Source organism: Tachysurus vachellii, chromosome 6 (genome assembly GCF_030014155.1).
Source record: "Tachysurus vachellii isolate PV-2020 chromosome 6, HZAU_Pvac_v1, whole genome shotgun sequence".
Lineage (NCBI taxonomy): Eukaryota > Metazoa > Chordata > Actinopteri > Siluriformes > Bagridae > Tachysurus > Tachysurus vachellii.
In genome coordinates, this window is record NC_083465.1 from 31,859,681 (window position 1) to 31,885,422 (window position 25,742).

General features: G+C 38.9%; 1 protein-coding gene across 1 annotated transcript; it reads right to left on the bottom strand.

Moving 5' to 3' along the window:
• Nucleotides 1-13,633: 13,633 nt before the first annotated feature.
• Nucleotides 13,634-25,076, bottom strand: LOC132847762 (uncharacterized). The gene is made up of 18 exons (XM_060873300.1): nt 25,012-25,076; nt 23,172-23,326; nt 22,925-23,046; nt 22,326-22,387; nt 22,119-22,226; nt 21,781-21,875; nt 21,555-21,676; nt 20,824-20,885; nt 20,616-20,723; nt 20,279-20,433; nt 19,936-20,087; nt 18,321-18,382; nt 18,125-18,220; nt 17,712-17,890; nt 17,498-17,619; nt 17,348-17,409; nt 13,990-14,269; nt 13,634-13,743 (listed from the first exon to the last, which is right to left on the bottom strand). The coding sequence occupies exons 2-18, from the start codon at nt 23,296-23,298 to the stop codon at nt 13,648-13,650; spliced, it is 2,010 nt and encodes a 669-aa protein (XP_060729283.1). The 5' UTR covers nt 23,299-23,326; nt 25,012-25,076; the 3' UTR covers nt 13,634-13,647.
• Between the last annotated feature and the right edge of the window lie 666 nt (nt 25,077-25,742).

The window sequence follows — 25,742 nt, forward strand, 5'->3', positions numbered from 1 at the left end:
TGTTTACTTGGGGGTGTTACTACTTATGATTGAGTTAATTTAGTGTAATACATCTTCTGTGAGTTATCCTGACATCTACCCTGTGAATTTCTGAGAATATAGTTTAAAGGGGCTATTCAGAAGGAAGGAATACACAACAGGTTTACCTTTAAATTTGTGTTTATTTATTTTGTTTGTTTGTTATATATATACTTAAAACAATTATTTAATATTTCAATTTGTACATAAATACATGAAATTAAGTTTGCTTATCTCGTGAGTTGATTGAAGCTTTGTGATAACTTGCTGCAGTTAGGAGTGTGTACACCGTCTAATTTAGCTTATAAGTAGACAAAAGTACTAGTGGAAGGAAAGTGATATCCCATCGAGAGACAAAGTAAGAACCCGGTCCTCCATCCAATTAAAGTTTAAGGGTAGAGGGCGCTACATAAAATGGTGGCCCGTACGGTGATTTTCCTTCCTTAATCCTGTGAAAGGACTAATTACACAGTAAGAGCTAAGTTATCCTTTGAGCTTATATAAGTTGATCGATAAACATTTGCCTCAGGTTCAAGCATGGCCTTTGAAAGTAACACTCTTTTACTTGCTGAGCTCTCCAAGTGGTGTAAGGAGGCAGAAATTGAGGAGGCTCATGCCATATTGTTGTTAGGAGTACCAGCAACCACTCAAGTGTCATACATTGAAGATACTGTGCAAACTGTAAAAGCCCTGGGAAGAGTATGAGTTAGAGACACTAAATTGGGGCCCAGTCCTGGTACCCTTTTGATTTTATGTGAGTGTAAGGAGGTCATTGACCCTGCCCGTGTTCCACCTGAACTGTTGCTACCTGATGGGGAAGAGTCATGGAAGGTGATAGTGGCGCCAGTTGACATTTCCACTTCTGAGTTTTCCAAAAAAATTTGAAATGTTCCTAACTGCTGACGGAAAGTCTATGACTGATATACAGGCATTATTTGCTCCATCCCATTCTAATGCTGCTTCCCCAGAGTCCATTATATGTGCGGTGGGCGAGCTTCTGGAGAAGACCTCAAAACCTCCAGGTGAAACCAATGCTTAACGACGATTGCGAACCTTTTCAGGCATTACTCCGACCCCAGCAGGAGAAGAAAGCCTAGAAAATTGGATAGAACAAGCAAGGATAATGGCTGAGGAGTGTGAGTGTTCAGGAAAAGAGAAACGCAGAAGGATTATGGAGAGTTTGAAAGGGCCAGCCCTTGACATCATCAAAGCTGTTCGATTTTCAACTCCTGCGGCAAGTGCTTCTCAATACTTGGAGGCATTAGAAAACACATTTGGATCTTCTGAGTCAGGGGAAGACTTCTACTTTGCCTTTCGTCTCTTACGCCAGTTCCCTGGAGAAGCTTTATCTGATTTTCTGTGTCGGATAGAAAAATCCTTATCTAAAGTTGTAAGAAAAGGAGGATTGACTCCCAATATGATGGACAGGACAAGACTTGAGCAGCTGATCCGAGGTGCAGTTGAGGCCGATCTGATGCTTTTGCATTTAAGACTGAGGGAGAGGAGAGAACAGCCACCCACTTTCTTAGCACTGCTAAATGAAATCAAAGAAGCAGAGGAGAATGAAGCTGCCCGCCATAAAATCAAGGCATCTGTGAAGCATATACAACTGAAGAGTGAAACTACACTTGACTCATCTGTGGTCAGACAACTCCGAGCAGAGATTCAAGAGCTAAGATCAAATTTGTGGACGATTCTAAATCAGTTTCTGTTTCTTCGATGAGAGTTAATCAAAAAGACAAGCAAGATAAGAAAAACCCTGAAACACAAGAAGAGTCAGAGGTACAAATGTTAAAGAAGCAAGTTCAGCAACTGCAACAACAGTTAACAGTTATGAGCATCAGCTCCTCTAATCAGTCCCAACAAGCTCTGACAAATCCAAGGTCAGTTCCAGGGTTCAACAGAGAGACATTTGTTAAGCACAAAGCTGATTTCTTCTGTTATCGGTGTGGTGAGGATGGACACATCGCCACTAAGTGTCAAGCACCAGAAAACACATCCCAAGTAATACAAAAGTTGGTTCGTTCTCTTCAAAAAGCTAAGAATGAAAAGAACTGGATGACTGAAGCCAGTACTACTCCCAACAGTTCGGACTGTTTCTCTAAAAGAAGTCAAATTGAGGTATGTGGGATAAATCAATTTCCCAGAGGTTTAGTAGGCCCTGCCTCAACCATTTCTGTGGAGTTGAATGGATGTCCTTGTCAAGCTTTACTGGATAGTGGGTCCCAAGTAACCATCGTGTTTGACCAGTGGTATTCCAAACATTTGTCACAGCTACCACTTCACCCACTCACTGGATTGTCCATCTGGGGACTGAGTTCTTCGAGTTATCCATACAAGGGGTACATCATAGATACAACATAGATGTTTTGCTTCCTGCTTCAATCACAGGAGTAAAAAAGAAGGTTTCCATTCTCGCTTTGGTCTGCCCTGAACCCCAAGGCCCTCAGTAATGTCCTGTAATAATTGGAACAAATGCAAGCTTCTTTAAATGTTTGACCTGGCTCAACCAGGATGCTAATGCAGTCAAGCAAGTAAATTCAATGAGAATTCAGCCCTCACCCCTCCAGACCTGCTTAATAGAGAAAGTTCTTGAGACAGCTGAGGGAAAAGTCAAGTGGAGAGGACCAGGAGTCCTGACTATCCCTTCAAGAAGTGAAAGGTATGCAGTGTGCAAAGTGGAGAGTGAGAAGCCACTGAGAAAAGAAATTTTTCTTGTGGAAACCCCTGTAGAGAGTCCGCTTCCAGCTGGACTGTTTATTCCTCCGACTATCCTGTCGTCTTCTGCCATGAATGTGAACAACTTCAGAGTTCTGATCTGCAATGAGACCTCCAAAGACATTAGTATCCCCTCAGACACAGTTATTGCAAAAGTCTTTCCCGCTGACACTGTTACAGTTACCCCAGATGCTCCGGCTGTCAAAAAAGGGTTAGATCCTAAAGTATTCAACTTTGGAGATTCGCCTATTCCTGCTGAGTGGGAAAAAAGACTTAGAGAGAAACTAGCAGAACGTGGCAACATGTTTTCCATTGAGGAGTGGGATGTTGGACTTGCCAAAGGTGTGAAGCATAATATTAGACTAAGTGATTGCCGTCCATTTAGGGAGCGATCTAGACGTATTGCCCCCACAGATATTGATGACGTCAGGTGCCACATAAAGGAACTGTTGGCTGCAGGCATCATAACAGAATCCAGGAATCCGTATGCCTCCCCGATAGTTATTGCAAGGAAGAAGAACGGAGCCATAGTATGTGCATAGATTATCGGACATTGAATACTAGAACAATCCCTGATCAATACACCACTCCCAGAATGGATGATGCGTTGGACTCTCTCTCTGGAAGCAGATGGTTCTCTGTATTGGATTTGCGTAGCGGCTATTATCAAATTGAGATGGCCGATGAGGACAAAGTAAAAACAGCGGCTGATGGAGAGAGTTGTTGGAGATATGCATCTTCTCCAGGTCATTGCTTATCTTGACGATCTCATTGTCTTCGGGCGTACATTAGAAGAGCATGAGGAGAGGCTGCTGAAAGTGTTGGATCGGTTGGAAGAATTCGGGCTCAAGGTGTCCATAGATAAGTGCCAGTTTTGTCAGCCGCAAGTTAAATATGACGGACACATCGTATCTGCTGCAGGGATAGCTCCTGATCCGGAGAAAGTGAACGCCGTTTCAGATTGGAAGATGCCTCATGATTTGAAGTTGTTAAGATCCTTTCTAGGATTTTGTGGGTTCTATAGACGCTTTTTTAAAAACTACTCTGCCATAGTGAGACCCCTCACTGATTTGACCAAAGGCTATTTCCTGGCCAAGAGTGGAAATAAAGCAGTACAGAAAGGCAAGTACTACAATGAGTCAGAGCCATTTGGTGAACGTTGGGACCAACGGTGCACAGAGGCCTTTCATAATATCATATATTGCCTTACACATGCCCCTGTACTGGCATATGCAGATCCAGCTAAACCTTATGTTTTACATGTTGATGTGAGCCTGAGTGGATTATGGGCAGTGTTGAATCAGGAACACCCAGAAGGACTGAGGCCTGTTGCATATGCCAGCCGAAAACTGAGTGCGGCCGAAAGTCACTATCCAATCCATCAGTTGTAATTTCTGGCTCTCAAGTGGGCTATTGTGGATAAGTTCCATGATTACTTGTATGGGGCCAAGTTCACCGTCCGGACTGATAACAACCCCCTCACTTATGTTTTGACCAGCGCAAAGCTTAGTGCTACAGGACATCGGTGGCTGGCTGCCTTAGCCACTTATAATTTTAGCCTTCAGTACAAGCCCGGGCATCTCAACATTGATGCAGATGCTTTGTCTCGCCATCCAATTGAAACATCGCAAGAATGGGTGGACCTACCACAATCCTGGGTGAGGGCCATCTGTCAGCTTGGCGATACTTACTACTCCGAAGAGTCTGGCGGCAGGTTAGTGGATCAGTTGGGGGCTACTCCAAATGTTATTCCTCCCATATACGTGTGTCCTGTGCAGTTGGAGATAGGATGCAAGAAGCAGTTGACAAACTCTGAATTGATGCTAGCACAAGAGAAAGACTCCATCATTGGACCTGTAAAACAGGAAGTGGGAAAAGGAAATACACTTACTGCAATAAAGAGTTCTAATCATCTGGAGACTCTTTTATGCCAACAAGGTGCAAAGTTGGTTATTCGACACAATCTCTTGTTCATAATTACCAAAATTTTCAATGGAAAGGAGAGACAGCAGCTAGTTCTGCCAGAAAAGTATCGGATGCAGATGTTACATTCTCTTCATGAAGAGTCAGGTCACCTGGGAATAGAAAAGACAACAGAGCTTTGTAAAGATCGCTTTTACTGGCCACGCATGAACAAAGATGTTATAGTATATAACATATAGTATATATTCCTTCCAAACAGTATGTGAAGGAATGTGGCCGATGCATTGCTAGGAAGAGTTTACCCCAACGTTCAGCTTACTTGAATCACATAACCAGCAGTGGCCCATTGGATCTGATTTGCATTGATTTCCTGTCTATTGAGCCTGACTCGAAGGGACCCTAATGTCTATGCTGGGTACGTTAGATCCTGCCCAGAAGAGCCAGTGGAGCCAAAGCATCAGTCAGTTGGTACATGACTACAACTGTACTAAGAATGAAGCTACGGGGTATTCACAGTATTACCTGTTGTTTGGCAGAGAAGCTCATCTTCCAGTTGACCTATGTTTTGGATCTTCCGTAAATGGTGAGGGTAATGTAAAACATCAACAGTATGTGGAAAGGTTGAAAAGAGAGCTTCAGCATGCCTACCAGCTTGCATCCGAGAGTTCTTCGAGGTTACAACAAAAGAACAAGAGACTTTATGACCGCAAACTGAAACATCAAACTCTACAGAGAGGAGATTGTGTACTTATTAGAAATTTGGCCATTACAGGAAAGCAGAAGTTACTGGATCATTGGAATTCCTTACCTTTCATTGTCATGGAGAAACTGCCAAACTTACCTGTATATAGAGTAAAACCTGAGAGTGGTACAGGAAGCATCAGGACATTGCATCGAGACCATTTGTTACCTATTGGAGATGGAGTGAGGATAAACTTACCTGATGAAGGGAAAGATGTACCACTTCCAGTGAGAACCAGGGCACGAGCTATGGAGAGAGCACAAAGAGAACAATCTGCACAAGATCATTGTCAGTCTGTAGAGCAGGCCTCTGATAGTGATGAGAGTAGCCTGAGTGATTATTTCATAGTGGAACAAAGGAGACCACTTAAGCCAATGTTTACCACAGAACTGACTAAAGAGAATGTAAAAGTCAGTAACAGCCCTGCTAGAGACCCTAATCAAAGGGAAGTGATGAGAGAAACCCCTGAATGTGAGGCTGAAAACAGCTAGGATCAGGAATTAGAAGGGGGAGAGGGTCAATGCATAAATGTCCCACTAGAAGCAGAAGCTGATAGAGTTGAACTTCGTCCTAAAAGAGAAGTGAGACCAGTGAAAAAAATGAGTTATGATGAACTGGGTAAATCTTCAGACAGGCCATTAACTCTTGTATATAGGGGTATGATAGTACAAGTTGAAAATTCCCAAAGACTGAAACAGGTTTGCAAAACATGGTGGTGCCATCCAATGGCCCAGTGTTCTCAATGTACTAGTTTAATTGCAAAACCAAAGTCGCAAGCCAAGATAAAAATGTAATGAGTTAGTCTCATGGGGACATGAGTCATTTAAAAGGGGGAGAGTGTAGCCCAGCTAGGGTTATATTAAGTAATAGTTCTATTTTTTTTCCATGTAATTGGTCATTTATGATTGTTTGTGGCTCAAACAATATCATAACTGTGTATGTGTGTACGCTTGAAATAATTGTGCACTTCCACTTTATTAAGAGATACGGCAGGTACAAGGTTTGTTAGTAATGCACTGGCTCAAAACGTGTCTTTGACTAGCAAGCTTGTTCAGTTATTTGTGATTTGCCATTTTCCACTATTTCCCACCCCACGTGTAGATGGTGAATTCTGATTGGAAGGGGAGAGAGTTGAGAACTGCCAAGGGAGTGAGAGGTTTGGTTTTGGCTCGAGAGAGTTTAAGTCGGATATAGCTAAAATACCCACTGGCAAAGTGTGTAAAACTGTCTGTATTTGGCGAAAGAAGTGTTATTAATACTTTTTATTTAGTGGATTGGTGTTTATACTCTGTACGAGAGTAAACGTTTACGTTTTGTTTTTGCTGAGTCTGCTGTATAGCGCAGCCGGGAATCGAACCCCCAACCCTGCAGGTGTGAGGCGAACGTGCTAACCACTAAGCCACCGTGCCCCCCCTTTCTGTTCTAATTAAATAATTAAAAATCAAGGCATGATAAGATTTTATTTTGGTAAAATAAGCGTGATCTAGAGGCCTTTGCATTTTATATAGGCCACTTCTGATTCCAAATGATCAACTAGAAGTCAAGTTATTATTTGTTGTTCTTACAACTTGGATAGGTGACAAGACTTTTGTCAGGGAGTGTATGTGTATGTCTCACTAAAGAGTTACAGATGTGGCCTTTTAAAAAGCCCGTCTCGGAGAGAAGAATGCCGCGGGGACCTCCGGTATTCTGCGAGACTCTATCGAAGGGGGGTCAAATTGTTCAGCGCAGGAAATACAAAACCTGTAGAGGGCAGTCGTGTTTTATGTAAGCTGACGAGTCGACAATATGTGTTATTTTCTTTTGCCGGTTACATAAACAGTCACATCTGCAACTATCTCCGCTGTCACAGCTGGCTTTTTGGTACCGCTCGATGCAACTTTGGATTTCCTCAGGCGACGTGCGGTGTGTTACGGAAAAAATGCTTCTGTTGGTTTGTTGGTGGTAAACATCATTGTTGATGGGGTTATTAGCGATAGTTTATCAGTATTGCAGCAAATAGTTTGTTTTGTATTTCCAAATCGCTTTTAAATCTGAATAAAGAGTGTTATTTGGTGTAATTATTGGTTTGTTTTTTTATATATTATGGTGTAGTAGAGGATGTGGCAAACAGCTCATCCAAAGCATTTTGAGCGCAATATAAATGTATCATATTGTTATTCTTATTATATATGAATAATAAGCTAATTTATTTAATAAAGCTACATTTAAACAAAAAAATTGTTAAAAAGATGTTTTTTAACAATTTTTTTGTTTAAATGTAGCTAAAATAAATTGATTGCGACCACTTACCTTAAATAAATTTAGTAAATTGAATCATTTTTTTCAGTGTGTGTTGTAAGATCTGTAAAGTGTTATCAGTCAATAAATATCTGTTTTAGTTTTCTATATCGTGTTTAAGTCACTATTTATATATTTTATAAAATACAATGCTATCTAAATACAATATGTAATGCTGAGGTATTTTTTTTTATTAAAAATAAGCTCCAGTTCATGTTCTCTAAACAATAAACACTGTTTAACACATGACTTTTAGTCTGATTATTTGCATTGAGCAAAATAGCAATATAGAGGTTGTTCTTATGTAGTTATGTACTAATTTAGCATTTTTTATCTGATTATTTGCCATTGAGACATATCACAATAGAGAGATTAGCAACCTGCACGGCGCAGTTCGATTGACACATGAGATCAATGTAACGCGAGAGTGATAAGCTTTTGAATGGCTTTCGCGGAACTTTGATGTCATAGATTGATTTGTCTGCGCAGTGCTGCATGCAGTCAAATACATGTAAACAATACGCCTGTTTCATTACGTTCAGGCTGAATACAGATGCCCTACACGGTTCTAGACCTTTTTTAGGGTGGCTTCAGCCCCCCTGTGTGTGATCTCAGCCACCCTAAAACTATAAGGATAATTTTTACTTTCATAAATAAACAATAGAAATTACGTTAAAATGCAGGACATGTCTTCAATGGGAAAGAAAATTATTTATCAGTTTGATCAAAGAGCGATTTTTTTTACTTTGCTTTTACGCACATGCGTTGTAATCTTTCAAAAGTGCGTCATCAGCTGTCTGCTTTATTTGAACGGAGAAGCACAGGTACGCGCAGAGTGCACGCGCAGTCGGAGCTGGAGACGTTTATCTATAACGTTAATCGGCGGAAAGACGCAAAGACGGCAACCAAAAGCAGTGAAATTTCACTATTCTTATTACCAGAGTTGTCATATAATATACAATATAAAATTATAATTATAATTACATATAAAATTCTTCTTTAAAATTCTCTCTGAGGGCTAAAACCCCCTAAAGATGAAATCCTAGAACCGCCCCTGCCCTACACTCGTAATATATTCATTTATTTAAAAAAAAAATGTCCATGTGTACATGTTTAAAATAAAATATGAATTATTAAAAAAAAATAAAATATGCATTATTTATGTCTCCCCACAGTCTTTATTTTAGCTGCTTCATAACATTTAGTCTTGATAGACCACTGACACAACCCCCAATACTACTCGATCTCCTCTCAGGGATTCAAAAGAAAACCGTTTTTTCCTGTTTTCATCATGTTGTCTGGTGATTGCAGTTACTGTTTAACAATAGATTTACTGACTTTTTTATTTTCTGGTGCAGGTCCCAAGGTGTGATTCCCCCCTGTTGAGATTTTCACAGTTATTCCCCATCACCCATAAGGCCTGGCACATTTGCATTTGTTCACTCAGAGTAGCTCAGATCCAAGGCAGGCCAAACCTCTGTGTGCGACATACTGTAGAAACCTTCAGAAATGCCTGCCGTCTATACAAAATAGTCTGTTTTATTTATAAAAAAAATTGTATGAAAACAGAATGAAAAGTTGCTAATACAATGACATGAATAAAATGAAAACTTGCTAACACTTCAGTCTCCAAGGTATGTTTGTACACAAATGTCATAAGCTGAGTGAAGTTATGGTCCATGGCTTTTGACATGTTCGTACACATACAGAATAAAATGATGTCATTTCATTTTCATTGGCCATCACTGAATTATAACACCAAAAGTGAATTTTGAGACGGAACAAGAACCCAACATGCCTCCATGGAAGATGCACCATGGTACTGGGAAGCCCTGTCTGAGCCAGACGGCAAAAGACAGCACTGTGTGGGAAGAGGAGGACATTGGAATGCCCAGTGCAGTAGCAAATCGCTTGTGCTTCACTGCGCAAGCTGGACCCACAAAGTCTTTGTGTGTGACATGGAAACCTTCAGAAATGTCTGCCGTATTTATACAAAATAAACACATTCACAATATATGGATACACAAGTCTGTTTTATTTTAAATAGTACTTTCACATTTCAAATTTGTTGAAGCGTGTCCAGATGTCAGAGATCGCAGCAAATTTGTCTGTGTGTGTGTGTGTAGCATCATTTCAGTAGATCATATTTTGCCCTCTGCTAGGCAAAGGCATATCAAAAGTGTGAAATATTTACAAATGTGTAGCTTTTTTTTCTGGAGGCCTAATGAAATGCAATGCCCAATTTGTGTGTGTGTGTGTGTGTGTGTGTGTGTGTGAAATGTTTACAAATGTATAGCTTTTGTTCTGTCTTGAGGCCAACTGAAATGCAATGCCCAATGCTTTGAACAGTGTTTGACTGTGTGCGTGTGTGTGCATTTTATGTGTGCATTTTTGTGTCTGTATGTATGTTCATTGCCAACGAAAATAGACAAAATTAATTTTACTTGCAAAGTTCATAATTTGGAACAATCCTGGTAAATTTCAGGCAAATATGTGGAAGGAAAACCAAGTTATGACACATTAAACTTTACAGATGAGTCAAATAGACCCCAGGTCTGCACAAGTTGTCATTGTATTAGCAACTTTTCATTCTGTTTTCACACAATTTTTTATAAATAAAACAGACTATTTCGTATAGACGGCGGGCATTTCTGAAGATTTCCATGTCACACACAGAGGTTTGGCCTGCCTTGGATCTGAGCTACTCTGAGTGAACTAATGCAAATGTGCCAGGCCTCATGGGTGATGGGTGTGTTTGCACAACAAAAGCAGCTGAAGAACTGTGAAAATCTCAACAGGGGGGAATCACACCTTGGGACCCGTACCAGAAAATAAAAAAGTCAGTAAATCTAGTGTTAAATGCTATTTACTGCATAACTTATAAACATTCATCTGAAATACCATATAACTTATAAAAAATGGGTCGATATTGCATAACTTAATTTGACATATGTTGATATAACCAACTTAAATTTACAGCAATAAGTGGAAAGTTTTACGTAATCAACAAATGGTTAATACAAAGCACAAGCTTTTTCTTGCAGTTACTTTGTTTAAATGCTATTTACTACATAACTTAAAGGGTATTTCAGATGAATGTTTATAACTTATAAAAAAATGGGTCCAGAGCCGATCCTGACCTCCCTGGGGCCCTAAGCAAAATTCTGCTAAGGGGCCCTCCTACCTGACCCGTGAGCCATGTAAACCATTTGCCACACATTCACACTTCAGAGCATCTCCTTTACTAACAAATTTCAGCATAGCACCTGTAAGGTTTAGATAACTACTATTATTCATTTTATAAGCTGCATTAGGCCCCACTTAAACTGCCTCCCTCAGATTCCTCTTTATCCATTTTCAAATATAAAATACTATTTATAATATGACTTGGCTCTTGCAATATTCAACTAGTGAATATGCAATAGCAGATATCAGCAATTACGTTTTTACTAGTGTAAAATGTAATTCCTGATATCAAAAATATGGTTACTACTAGAAATCACATATGTGTTTTATAGTATGCATTAGAGCAATACTTGATCCCTGATGGTTATTATTTACTGAGGAATGTGCATTCATATTGACCTGGCATTATGCTCATTCCAATGTAAATCCATTGGTTTCCATATTGCATTAACTTTGTTGTAACCTTGAGAGACTATAAACATTGTCATTTAGGAGTGCTATCACGCTACTTTTTGTACTGGTCAACTTTTTTTTTCACTTTTCATGGCCAGATGGATAACTCTGCTTCATATTGTCATCTACACAGCAGGGGCGATTCTAGGGTCAGAGCTTTAGGGGTGCTGAGCTCCTTTTCAGGGGTGCTGAAGCTAAGGTTATGATCAAAAGGCACACCGAGGCGTGTAATTTTAAATGTCTTTATTATTAGTAGTAGTATTATTATTGGGCTTTTAACTTTTTATTAAATGACAAATTCCTTTCACAAGATCATTATGGACTGTCTCTCACCTGATTCTGTCTTTTTTCTTTTAAAGAACTGTCGTATGTCCGTTGCTCACTGGCAGGCCACACACACACACACACACACACACACACACACACACACACACACACACACACACAGAGAAAGAGAGAGAGAGAGAGAGAGAGAGAGTAATGCTAAGAGTTCAGGAGTTAAGCCTGGTTCAGGTTAAATCCTCTGTGTGTGAGGAATGAATAAATACAGCAAAGTGAGTGAGTGTTTTCACACATACTGGTGGTATACAGTGATATTTCGTTTATTTTCACTCTGATTCAAACGCCAGGGCTTCCATGACTAAGTCACTCACGTCCTGTGCTACTCCACAGCGGCGGCGACCCGCTGGACTAAAATATTAATAAAAATTTTAGGGGTGCTGAGCTCCTTTTTAGCCTCGCCCATGCTACACAGTAAACAATAACACACGCTGTAAAACGAGGCAGGGGAGGCGGGGCCTTCGTAATTTGCGGGGCCCTACGCAACTTACGTAGTGTGCGTATAGGGCCGATCGGCTCTGAATGGGTCGATATTGCATAACTTAACCCTCCTACAGACCTCGTCTGAATTCCTATACAAATTAGGAGCGCTGAGTCAACTTGACCTTGTCTGTTTTGAGTGCTTATAAAAAATGAAGTATATATGATAGCCTTTTTTTCACCTTTTTTGTCTAACTTGTTTACAACATATTAACATATATTTTGCAAAAAAAATTGTAATATTTGGTATAATAAACCTCATTAATATGCAAAAATTCCTCATTTTCTAGTAAAAAAAAAGCCCAGAAATTTTTAATTATTTTCACTCTTGAATTATTTTCACACACAAAAGTTAATGCACAATTACAGGCCAGGAGATTGTTTTGAAACCATTTTGACCATTTTTAATGTCAGTAAATAATAATAATAATAATAATAATAATAATAATAATAATAATTTTCCCTTATGAGGAAAAAATGAACACAAACTATATTACAGCTAAATATATATTTTTTGAATAATAATAATAATAATAATAATAATAATAATAATAATAATAATAACAAATTGAATAACATGGTTTAGGCGTGTTAAGTACAAATTTACAGAACATCGATCAATACAGAACACAGCAGTGTCTTAATGAAATTAAAATGAGCCGGTATTTGTGCACCTGTAAATGTACAAAACGAATGCAATACAGAAGGCAATGCAAATAAATGATTTTAGAGATATTTCTATAAATATCTCTAAAATAAATGATTAAAGTAACTTAATAAACTTAATAAAATCTCTTAATGTCACTTATGTTATGTTATGCCTAACTTGAACTGTGATTTCCTTTATATTTTACATTGCTATTATTTGAGTAAATGTAGGCAACATATAATAATAATAAGAAGAAGAACAAATGTTAATTTAAAAAATCCCATATCCAACGGTGTTTCATACGTCTTTATAATTATATTTTATTGTGGATGTTTTCTCACAATTCTGATGTAATGTGAAGTAAAATAAAAAATCTAATTTTTTAAAATGTAAATTAATAATATAAACATATTATACAATCTGAAAAAACATTTGAGTGTTTAAGAGAAACAGGGTTCTTATGCGCCACCTGGTGGATATTCTGTGAAGCGAAACACATTAAGGTGATTGCTAAGATAGTCCCCCCGAACAGAAGTGCGGGAAGCCGCGGCAAACTTATATGTCATTGAATAATATTATATACATTATCATTTTAAATATTCTCTTTAATTTGCAACATGCAGCTTAATTTTAGTAATTCTATTTAGAAGAGTATGTTTGGGAATTAGGAAATTAAGGTTAAATAATCTAGAATAATTTATTTAGATAGATTAGTTAAATATATCTTAATATATACAATAGATAGATAGATAGATAGATAGATAGATAGATAGATAGATAGATAGATAGTAAAATAAATTCATAATAAAAATAATAAGTCATTATTGCACATGTATATTATTTTAAACATAATCTGTTTTTAAAAGAGTCCATTTCTTGTTGCATATTGGACGTTGTAGGACCGTCTTCTGTTGTAGCGCCTCCTTAAACCAGCACAGCAGCCACAGAGCAGACACTGAGAGATACAGGGAGGAAGTTAAAAAAAGAGAGACAAGGGGAAGTAGAGGAGAGATTCTGATTAGATATTTATGCTTATTTTTATTGTTGTAAAATAAAAATAACATCTTTAATCAAAATAAACAAATAATCTTAGTCAGGTTCTGCAACAGATTATTGACATATAAAAATAAGAATATTTATATTTCATGTCAAAGAGCATCCTAAATTTATATGGATTACCAGCGATTTTGGTGACACTTACACAGAGTAGAATCCAGCAGGGTATGAGAATAATGACTATACTGCAGGGGATAATGATGCCCAAGATCCATGCAGAATTTCCACCAGTGGTGGTGTTCTGTGCTTGGACTGTGGGCCTCAGGACTACGTGTACAGGGGGGTCTGTTTGAGCAGCAGGAGTAGTGAGGGTCGACAGACCGCTAATGTTGAGTACTGCATATAGAAATCCACTTGGTGTCCACTTGGTGTCACCTTCCACAAAGACGTATTCTGAATTAGCCACAATTTCTGTACCATTAAATCTGGAGAAAAAGAAAAATATAGATTGAGTGTACCATTCTGATTTTAAAAAGGGTTTTCCCCTAAAATGAATAAAACAGACCTATGGTGTCCGGTGACCCTGTTGGCATAGTTTCTCTGTTTTGCCGGCAGTGTGTTCTATGACTCTTTGAGCTATTTACACTTTTAGCCCAAATATATACAGTACATAGACACTAGAGACAGCGCTGTTCATGATTATGACCTCCAGATGTTGTTAAAGAAAATCATTCAACAATCAACCTACATGATGATGTGTTGGAAAAGCTTTGCGACCTTAGCTTGCTGCGGAGCACATTGCCTGATGCCGGTGACCAGAGGAGGAACATCAAAAACAGTGCTCGATGAAGCTGAAGTGCAGTAAGTGGGTGGGTGACCATGCTAGGCTAAACACAAATCCTATCCGCCCAGCATCTCCTTTTCATTCTACTTTCAAATGTTTACTATGTGAGCAATAAACTGGACTACATCTGACTCGAGCGCACTACATGGCGAGAGATTAGAAACTGCTTTGTTTTTTTTTTCCGAGAAGAGAACAGTCAGCCACTATACAGCATCCCTGAAACAGTGGTAATGGCTGCAGCTTGGTAGTAATTGGGCTTGAATCTACAGCCTTTTTGATCCACTATTTGATCCACATGATCTAGATTCATGCTTCCATTCATCAACCAACGCTGAATAACCAATCAACCATCAACCAACGCTGATCAACCAATCTCATATTACTCAATCCTTGGGTCTCTGTGGATATATATACCATATATGGATGTATACTGTATATACCAATGTGGATGTATATATACCAATTTTCTTGTGCTTGTGTTTTTGCTGAGTCATTCCGTTTGTGTTTTTTGTAGGTCATGTTTTCTGGTTCCTGTTTCCTTATTTCAGGTGCCTAGTCTCCTTAGTGTTTTCCATTTTGTTATTTTCGTAATAAAATTATTTTTATTTTATCCCAGCAGTCGGGTCTAGATTTTTTACCTATTAAAGGTGCCCTGCCACATGTATTTCATTACTTTTTTGGTAATGTCTGAAGTTTACCATGGACTCTGTAACATTTTTTTGTGGAAAAAATGCATTGGTTACCTTGTTTGAAGCCATTCTAGTGGGGTATAGAAAGCCTGCAGGAAGACTCAGCTCGATTTGCACAAGTTCTCATGAATATTCAAATGAGCTATGCTGCTTGGCTCCGATTGGCTAACCGCTAGGATATGAGAGCATGACTATTCATTCACCCAGCGCAATAAGTGTCAGGACTCTGCCCGGACTTTGGCCATGTGCCTTTTGTTTATGTTCCTTGTTCACGTGTCTGCCCCGCCCTTGTCTTTTCCTCCCCACCTCTGCACACCTGTCCCTCATGTGTCATGATTATTTGTATTATTTAATTGAGCCGCGTGCCTTGTGCATTGCGGAACCCTATTGTCTGCTATTGTCTTTTGCTGTTGTCTTTGTCTGGTTGGTCTTTTTCCTGTTTTGTGTCTTTTAGTTATTAAATTCCTGTTTTTGTTTAGCTGTCCTGCATTTGGGTCCATTTTTACCCCCGCCTCCGTGACAATAAGTAGCCTAGGCTAGAGGAAATTTGTTTACAATCACCTTGAATTGCGGCAGAATGGCTTCTTCACAAGCCCGTTAACGTTCAGCCATCCTTGCTGTATAGGAAACTCACTGAGCTACACGAATTCTGGGGGCGTGATCTCAAGTGGGAGAGCTCATGAATAGTAATGAGCTCAATCATTATGACGTCAGACTGACCAGCTTTTCCAACTGACCTGATTTCTCTCCTTAATTCTTTTAAGTGGCTAGAACTGACCGGGGAGGTAACAGTTCGTTTTCAAATTCACGACACAACACAAACACATATGGACCTAACACATATCAAACAATACAAGTAAAAACGGTTTTGTGTGGAAGGGCACCTTTAAGACATCCCGTTTCCTGACAGAAGGACTCTGTCATTCACAGACCCAGCGTGATAACTTTAAGCTTGCCACCTAATAATTTTTTCTGTACTTTTGGTTTTCTTCTGTGGGCATTGCTCTGCATCTGCTCTAAGGGGGTATGCCACTTTGCTTCCGGTTTTCTCACAGAGGACACTGCCTCACACCATGTTTTTTTGTTTCTGTTTGCCCCTCCTGTTCCTCAGTGCCCTGCGACATTGCTCTGCACCTGTTTTTGTGTGAGATGCAACATCACTTCCTGTTTTCCTGTGGAGGATGCTGCCTCACTTCTTGCCCTCGGGGGATGTTACAGGTCTATATCTGTTTGTTTTTTTTCTATTTTTTTGGACATTTTCTTGCTCCTGTGGTGAAGGTGGCTTGGTATTGACCTATGGCAGAGGATTTTTTCCTCCATCTCTCCCTCCCTCCCGTTCTGGACGCCGATCATACACTTGGCCCTTTTGCTCAGTTGTGGATTTGCTTGGCCCCCTCTGGCTATGCAAGTGTATTCCTTGCTCCCTCTACATGCCTTGCCATGTTTCTTGTTTCTCCGTGATTCTAGCTAGGATTATTGGCCCATTTTACTTTTGGGAGTGGTTCTGGGTTGGTGCTTTGAGGGGGGTACTGTCCTAGATGGCTTATACTTTTCCCTGTCTGAACACCATTGGGATATTCTGGCATGCTTGGTCTTGTGCCATGTGCTTTTGTACTTGTTTGTGTATCACACGCGTTTGCCCCACCCAGTCCTGCAGACTTGTTCCTTGTGTCTCTTTGATTGTTCTCCTTATATATACCTATTGTCTTTTGCTTGTGTTTTTGTTGAGACATTTTGTTTGTGTTTATTTGTGTTTTGTATGTCATGTTTCCTGGTTCCTGTTTCCTTAATTACAGTTGTCTAGTCTCCCTAGCGTTTTCCATGTGGTTGTATTTTTTATTTTCTTAATAAACCACTTTTTATGTTATCCCAGCATTTAGGTCTGGATTTTTACATGGATATTTTATTCATTAAAAATTATAACTTTTATTTTATTTCTTAAAAAGAATGTTTGAATTTTGAATCAGTTTTGTAAAGCAGGACTCATGATGAGATCAAGAATCTTCATGATGAAAAATCAAGACACTTACTTGTAGTTTGCTTGTGGGAAGACAAATTCAGGAGCACCTTTGACATTTAGTATAGTGTTCAGCTAAAAATAGAGATAAACAGTGTTTAATGTTTGTTTGTTTTTTTATTTATTTTTTTGTGTATGTTTGGGACAAGAGCAGAACACATACCAAGCTGTTCATGGTGTTTTGGATTAAAGAATATGTTCCATTCCTCAGCTGAATGTCCTTGGAGATTGTCACATTGCTGATTTGGAATCCAAAGCTAATAATGTATGAATGGTTGTCAATTTCTGAAAGTAAGATAATGAACAGAATTATATTCAACACATTACAGTTAATATATTCTAATTCTAATTTAGAGAGATTAATAAATTAGACTCACTCTGATAAGTGACATCCTGTATGCTCACAGGATCACTCAGTTTTTGTGTTACAAGATCTCGTGCTCTCCTGATCTTTGCATCCAGCAGAGCATTAGCAGCATTGAGAACATCAGCCTCACTAGGTACTTTGGTCAAATTCTTAAAAACTAGATGAATATATATCAGAACATTCCCCAATCTGTAATCGGAAAGCAAATATAACTTGTAAAGTACATGAAAAAAAGTAGAACATAAAGAACAGTTATACACTCATTAAGTAAATAAGAGCTGATGAAACTGGAAGGTTTAGAATAGAATAACAATGTTTAGAATAGAATAATTCTAATAATAGCTAATTATAATTGAATGAGGTGGCATTTAACACATTTTTTTAGAACAACTAACTTTTGAAATTATATTTCAGGGCACTTACACAGGTGAAAGATCATTCAGGAAAGATGCTGGTGTTTTAGTGTATCCAACTTGGAAGTTGTACAACATGTCTCCTATAACCTGGGTTCCTGAAATCCTGTTACCAGTAGAAATATATTCAAACATCACAATATAATTTGGTTTACATTTCAAAATACAGAAAGAATTTTCTGTACAGAACACCACTGTGAACTCACGTGAAGAAAGAACTCTGTGGATTGAATGGTTCTGCACCAGCTTCATTTAGAAGTGTGTTTAACTGGATAAGGAAAGATAATTTATCAGTATGAATGTGAGACATTAAATCATTTCACTAATACGCAATGTGCTTAATTATATTGTATTAAAATGAAATTTTAACACAAGAATTTAACAGCTGATACATTTAACTCTTTTACTGTAGTAGAAAACGGGGTCTTTCCACAAATAAGAAGGGTACGAAGCCATTGCACATAACTCTAGCCCTAAACCTAACCCTCCTGGTGCTCTAAAACAGTGCACTGGCAGGTGCTATCTCAGGGTACAGATCTGTGCAAGGAAGAGGACATGGAATATACTGCTCCCGAAAGCACCAGAGGTGGCAGGGCAGGAAATAGGGGAAGTCTTCCTAAAAAGGACCTTCCTAGGAACCCTCGAGCATCAGGATTACGTCTTAGCACGCCTGGCCAAAATGACAGCCCTACAGTCTCCTCTCGCCTGATGGCTCTGCCACCAAATACCGGCTGTAAATGCTGAAGTCCTGATCTGGGAGGAGAACATGTTCTTTGCCCCCTTTCTCTCTGAGGAACAAGGTTTGGTCTGTCCCAACAACAGTGGGCAGCACAACCTGAAGGGAGGAGGACAGGATGTTGACTGGATTGTGTAGTGTTATACCACGTTATCCAAAACCCACTGTGACACACCTGGCAGAAGCTTTCATGCTGCCAGGAGGTCTGCGAGAGGTGTTAGCCACTCACTGTGCTTGCCTTGCCTACAGCCCTGAAACAGCAAGCTGGAAGGGCTAGCTCAGGAGGCCACGACACGTAAGGAGCATGGGTGGTCACGGATGAACCCCACATGAGGTGATGGGGTAGACAGCATTGGAGATGGCCCTTAAAGGGCATCCTTGGAAACCCTCGGGCATTAGGATTCCTTCTGACCATAGACAAGCTCAATTAGCAGGTCAGCTTGGTAAGCCTGTGAATCTGTGATTGTGTGCAGCACCATACCAGCTTATCCTACAAGATTGTAGGCCTTTCCTAAAAGGGAGAGAAGAATAAACAGGCAGAATATGGGTCATTCCACAGCCTCAACAACACAGTGTAGAGGTCTGCGAAAATGGGAGATGCTTGCATTGGAGGTGGAAGCGGTAGCAATTGTCAAGCTCAGCATGGACAATGCTAACCTTTCATAGGAACAGTCTAAGCACCTGAGAATGTAGTGGCAATTTTAATGCTTCTTGTTCCTCATTGCCTAAATCGAGTCCTTAAATGAAGAAAAAATGCAATAATAGTTCTCTGTTCAGGTCGGGAGAAATCGCAAAGTGAGCTCCCGTGTTCAAAGCGAAGACAAAGAAGCTGAAGTAATGTGATGGAACATGCCATTATATGGATTTGCGCATAATCACTTCATCAGGTGTCCTTCCTATGACATAAAATTGGTATGTGTGTGCAGAGAGCTTCAGAGACCACTTCCATAAAGTAGCGTTCCCATAGTGTCAGCCCTGACACAGTGTCAAGTTCCCTCGAAAAGGAACTAATGATTAAATGATATTCCAAAAAAGTTCAGGAACACCTATAGAATGTCATTAAGCACAGAGTGATGTACACTTACAGCATTGTTGATGATGCTCTCCACTTGGTTGTAGGTGTCATTACATAATTTAGGGCTCTGTGACATGCTGATGTTAATGACCTGGAATGTGAATTTGACCCCATAGCAGGTGTCTGAAGTTTCTGTGGAACAAATCAGATGACCTTGAAATGCTGATAAAGAAGTCATAGAGATAAAAGAATAATTTGTGTAGTACGTATTTCTGTTATCAATAAAACAAACATACTCATAGGTATGTGCTTTAGAATCACTGATGATGGTAAAAAAATTAAGATACAGTTTTATATAGTAATGTGATTGTGATTATTTATATGTGGTTGTGTTATTAGAAATGAATACATACTCTCATAGGTAAAGTTCAGCACTTTTACAGGGTCAGTGAGGTTTGCGAGTCGAGCACTCAGAAGAGTCTGGATTACACTGAGGACCAAACTCTCACTGGGAAAAGGAGAGGAGGAATTGAAGAACATCGTGGTCTGAACCACAGCTGAACCAGATCTGATGAAATAAAACATTATGGTGAATATTTTTTACAGTCAGACTGCTGATTTAATTCTCTGTTAAATTCCAATGTTCGAAAGAATATTATTAATTATATATAAATGAACAGACTTCACAGACAGAGGGTAAGAACACACTGACTGAATGTAAACTTCTTAAATTAATATCAGGACACTTACATAGGTGTACTTTGTGCTTTAAGCTCATTCAGGAAAGATGCTGGTGTTTTAGTGTCTCCATCTTGGAAGTGGTATGTCATGTCACCATTAACCTGGTTTCCTGAACTCCTGTTAGCAGTAGAAGACAAAAGTCACATTACAGTTGACTGTACAATACGAATTAACACACCGTTCTTTGAGCGTGGAAAGAACACTGCTGTGATCTTACGTGAAGAGACAGCTCTGTGGTTCGAATGGTTCGGCAGCAGGTTCATTTAGAAGTATGTTTAACTGCAGAAAGAAAAATAATTAATCAGTTTTAATGTTTGACGAAAGAACATTCCTTTGTATTGTTTCTGTAACCAGTTATTGTTTTAGATGAATTTTTTCCTGTTTGTTTTCAACTGAATATACAGACATGATCTATCCATCCCTTCATTCCCTAAACTGCTTGATCCAGCACCAGCGTGAGCAGAGAGGCCAACACCTTCCTGTCTCTTTCAACATCATACATTTTAAACACAGAAAGGTTGGAGTCACTACTTCTCCCACTGACAACATGAGTCACTGTCACCTGAGTTCAGAACTGCTTTGCATCCCTGAGGGAATTCACTGCATTCATGTCCCTACATATGGAATATGTTTGATGTCTGCCATTGCAAAATCTTTTTACTATTTCTGTGAGACATATCTGATGCTTTTAATTTCCCCCATTGCAGTCCTCTATTCGGTTATTGTTTATGATCCTGTTGCAGATTTCTGTGCAGTTTTAACTATTGTGTTTTGACCTTTCCCTGATTTACACCACTGTGAGTCTGTACTTCCTCAGATAACCCTGGGTTGATCCGTTGACTTTTAGATTAACTATTAAATTGTTTTTATTAATCTGTGCAACTGGATCCAACGTCATCTCTGGATATTTGTGAGAACATCATTAAGCACAGAGTGATGTACACTCACAGCATTGTTGATGATGCTCTCCACTGGCTTGAAGGTATAATTCCATAATTCAGGGTTCTGTGACATGCTGATGTTACTGATCTGGAATGTGAATTTTACCTCATAGCAGGTGTCTGAAATGTCTGTGGAACAAATCAGATAACTTTAAATGGTGCTAAAGGAGACAAATAGATAAAAAGAATAATTTGTGTAGTATGTATTTGTGTTATCAATAAAACAAACATACTCTCATAGGCGAAGTTCAGCACTTTTACAGAGTCAGTGAAGTTTGTGAGTCGAGCACTCAGAAGAGTCTGGATTACACTGAGGACCAAACTCTCACTGGGAACAGGAGAGGAGGAATTGAAGAACATCGTGGTCTGAACCACAGCTGAACCAGATCTGAGGAAATATTTTTTTAAAAAAAACTATTTTTTACAGTCAGATTGCTGATTTAATTCTCTGTTAAATTCAAATGTTCGTAAGAATAGTATTAATTATATATAAATGAACAGACATCACAGACAGAGGGTAAGAACACACTAACTGAATGCAAACCTCTGAAATTAATATCAGGACACTTACATAGGTGTGCTTTGTGCCTTAAGCTTATTGAGGAAGGCTGCTGGTGTTTTGGTGTCTCCATCTTTGAAGATGTAATTCATGTCACCATCCACCTTGTTTTGTGAACTCCTGTTAATAGTAGAACAAAGTCAGAATACAATTTGTTGTATAACGAGAATTACAAAAATTATTTTTTGAAAGGAAAAATGGATAGTGCTTTGAACTTACGTGAAAGAAATACTATAGTGTGTGAATGTTTCTGCACCAGGTATATTTAGAAGTGTATTTAGCTGAAGACAGAAAGATAAAGAATTATCTTAAATTAAAATAAAAAAGTATCCCACTGTACTGTTTGTATAATGGTGTTGTCTGTGTTTAGCATTAAATTTATTTGTGATTTAACACTCAATGGTAGTTGGCAATGGCTCATATGAAGGTGTTTCATGAGGTTTTTTTTTAGATCTAGCCTACTGTTTAAGTGTGAACATTTTCTTCTGGCAGTTTCTGTGCTATCTGTTTCTGTGCTGTCAGTTTTTTCTCTGTATCACTGTTATTGTGGAGAAATGTGAAGTGGGGGTGATACCGCTCCCATTTCAAAACTCCCTGCTCACCAGCAACTAAACTCAGGGTTAAGATACTATCCAAACAGAAACCCAACAGTGTCCTGATGATTAATCTAATAACAGTTTAGTATTGATAATATAATCCATTTGTTTATGAATGGAATGCCTCTTGCACTGTGAGAAAGAGTTCATCTCAGTAATCCAACACCTTCTATAGACATTTGTTAGTATTGTTGAGCATTTGCTCCTATACTGTACACTCACAGCATTATTGATGATGCCCTCTAATATGATGTAAGTGTTGTTCCTGAGGTCAGGGTTCTCTGACATGTTGAAGTTACTGATGTTGAATATGAAGATGACTGCATAGTTGGTGTTTGATGTTTCTATGGAACAAATCAAATGTGCTTTAGAATCACTGATGATGGTAAAAAAATTAAGATACAGTTTTATATAGTGATGTGATTGTGATTATTTATATGTGGTTGTGTTATTAGAAATTAATACATACTCTCATAGGTAAAGTTCAGCACTTTTACAGAGTCAATGAGGTTTGTGAGTCGAGCACTCAGAAAAGTCTGGATTACACTGAGGACCAAACTCTCACTGGGAACAGGAGAGGAGGAACTGAAGACCATCCTGGTCTGAACCACAGCTGAACCAGATCTGATGAAATAAAGCATTATGGTGAATATTTTTCACAATACAATTGCAAATTTAATTCTCAGTTAAAAACAAATGTCTGGAACAAACCACAATGAATCATCCTCAGCATCCTCTACTTTTGCACCAATTACCTTCATGTCCTCATTTAACACATCCATATATCTCCTCTATGTTCTTCCTCTTGACCTCTTACCTGGCAGCACCATCTCTAACATCCTTCTACCAATATAATTATCTCCCTCCTCTGTACATGTCCAAACCATCTCAATTTAGTCTCTCTAACCTTGTCCCTAAAACAGCCAACCTGAGTTGTCCCTCTGATGTGCTCATTCCTAATCCTGTCCATCCTTGTCACTCCTAAAGAGAACCTCAACATCTTCATCTCTGCCTCATGTTTTTTCCTCACTTCTACAGTCTCTAACCCATACAGCAGAGCTGCACTCACTACTGTCTTGTACACCTTTACTTTGGTTCTTTCTGAAACTCTTCTTTCAGACAACACTCCTAAATTTTTCTAGACCCACTCCAACCCACTTGCACTCGCCTCTTAACCTCTTTTACCTACTACCTGTCACACTGGATGGTTGACCCCAAATCCTTAAACTCCTGCACCTTCTTAGCTCTCTGTATCTTCACTGTTTAACTCCCCCCCTCTCATTAAGACACATGTATTCTGTCTTACTATGACTGACTTTCATTCCTCCTCTTTCCAAAGCAGACCTCCACCTTTCCAGGTGTTCATCCACCTGCTCCCTACTATCATTACAGAACACAATGTCATCTACAAACATAATTATACATGGTGATTCCTGTCTGACTTCATCTGTCATCGTGTCCATCACCATAGCAAACAAGGATGGACTCAAAGCCGATCCTTGATGTAGCCCCACCTCCACCTTGGACTCCCCTGTCTGTTCTACAGCACATCTCACTGCTTCACATCCCTCACATCATGTCCCTCTTCACTCTGTGCTGCAATTCCTTGTAATCCTGTCTACTCTTTTCAGTCCTTTCTATGTCCCACTTTTTTTTAGCAAGCCTCTTCCTCTGAATGCTGCCCTGTAATTGCTTGTTCCACCACCATGTTACCTTATCTACTTTTCTCCTTCCAGATGACACACCTATCACCCTCATACCCTGACCACTTCTGCAGTAGTTTCCCAGTCATCTGGAAGCTCTTCCTGACCACCCAAACCTGTATCAGCTTCTGTCTGAATTCCTCACTACATTCTTACTTTTTCAACTTCCACTACTTGGTCATCTTTTCATCTTTCCTCTCCTCTTCTTCCTGACCACCAGAGAGTGAGTGGAACCGATGATGTCTGGTTCCACTCACTTCTACCAGCACTTTGCAGTCACTAATCTCTCTCAGATTGCCTCATCTCTAAAGAATGTACTCTACATGCATACTCCTACCCCCACTCTTATTTGGAAATATATGTTACTCTCTCTTCTGAAAATACGTGTTAACTACAGCCAATGTTTAAATTTGTCACATTTTAGACCAAATGCCTTTTCTGATGCAATCTTCTATATTTATACAGCACAGAAATCACTTTAGACCAGCACAGAAATCACTGGATTGCAACCACTGTGGCTAGATTAAATTTTATATATATATATATTTATATATATATATATAAAAAATACATGGAATATATACTTAAAGAAACACATTAACATACATTACTGAGGTTGCTGCTTGTGTAGTTGGTTCTGTTGTAGCATTTGTATTGGATACAATGACAGTGGTTTCTTCATTAGCTGTTGAAGGTACAGTTTTAGATATGGTTGTTGGGGTATGTTCTCTAGTTGTTGTTTTCTCATTTGTAGGTTCTTTGGTTATTGTAGCCTGCGTTGTGTATTTTGTAGTAGTAAATTCTATTGTTGTGGCTGTGGACGATTGTACAGTTGTGCGCATGCTCATTTTCTCTGTTGCTCTTGTATCTTTATGTGGACTTTTTGTAATGGTGGTTGTTTCCTCTGTTATTGTTGGCTCTAATATTTTACTTGATGGAGTGGTAATAGTTGTCACTGTAGTTGTTTCTGCTGTTGTTGACGCCATGGTTGTATCTTCTGTTGTGTCTAAAGTAGTGGTGGTAAAATATGTTGTTGGTAGTGTAGTTGATGTCAACGTTGTAGAGGTTATTATTTCAGAAATAGTACTTGTTGGGGTGTTATTATAATGCATTATAATGGATGTAAATGTTTTAGCAGTGGTTATTTCTTTCATTGGTGTTGTTTCTGAAATTGTACTTGTTGGGGTGTTAGTTATTGTCTGTGCAGTTGTTTCTGCTGTTGTTGGTGGTGTTGTAGATGTCATGCTTTTAACAGTGGTCATTTTTAAAATTGTACTTGGGTTTACAGTAGTTGTCACTGCAGTTGTTTTTGTTGTTGACATTGTAGTGGATGCTTC

Bases quoted from the DNA above. Each gene is read 5' to 3' on its own strand.
- LOC132847762 (XM_060873300.1), bottom strand. From the start codon at position 23,298: ATGGTCTTCAGTTCCTCCTCTCCTGTTCCCAGTGAGAGTTTGGTCCTC. The intron at 20,886-21,554 runs GTGAGTGTACAT...TTCTTTCTGCAG, and splicing joins AGAGCATCATCAACAATGCT to TTAAACATACTTCTAAATGA. The intron at 13,744-13,989 runs GTAAGTGTCACC...TGTATCTCTCAG, and splicing joins CCTGCTGGATTCTACTCTGT to TGTCTGCTCTGTGGCTGCTG.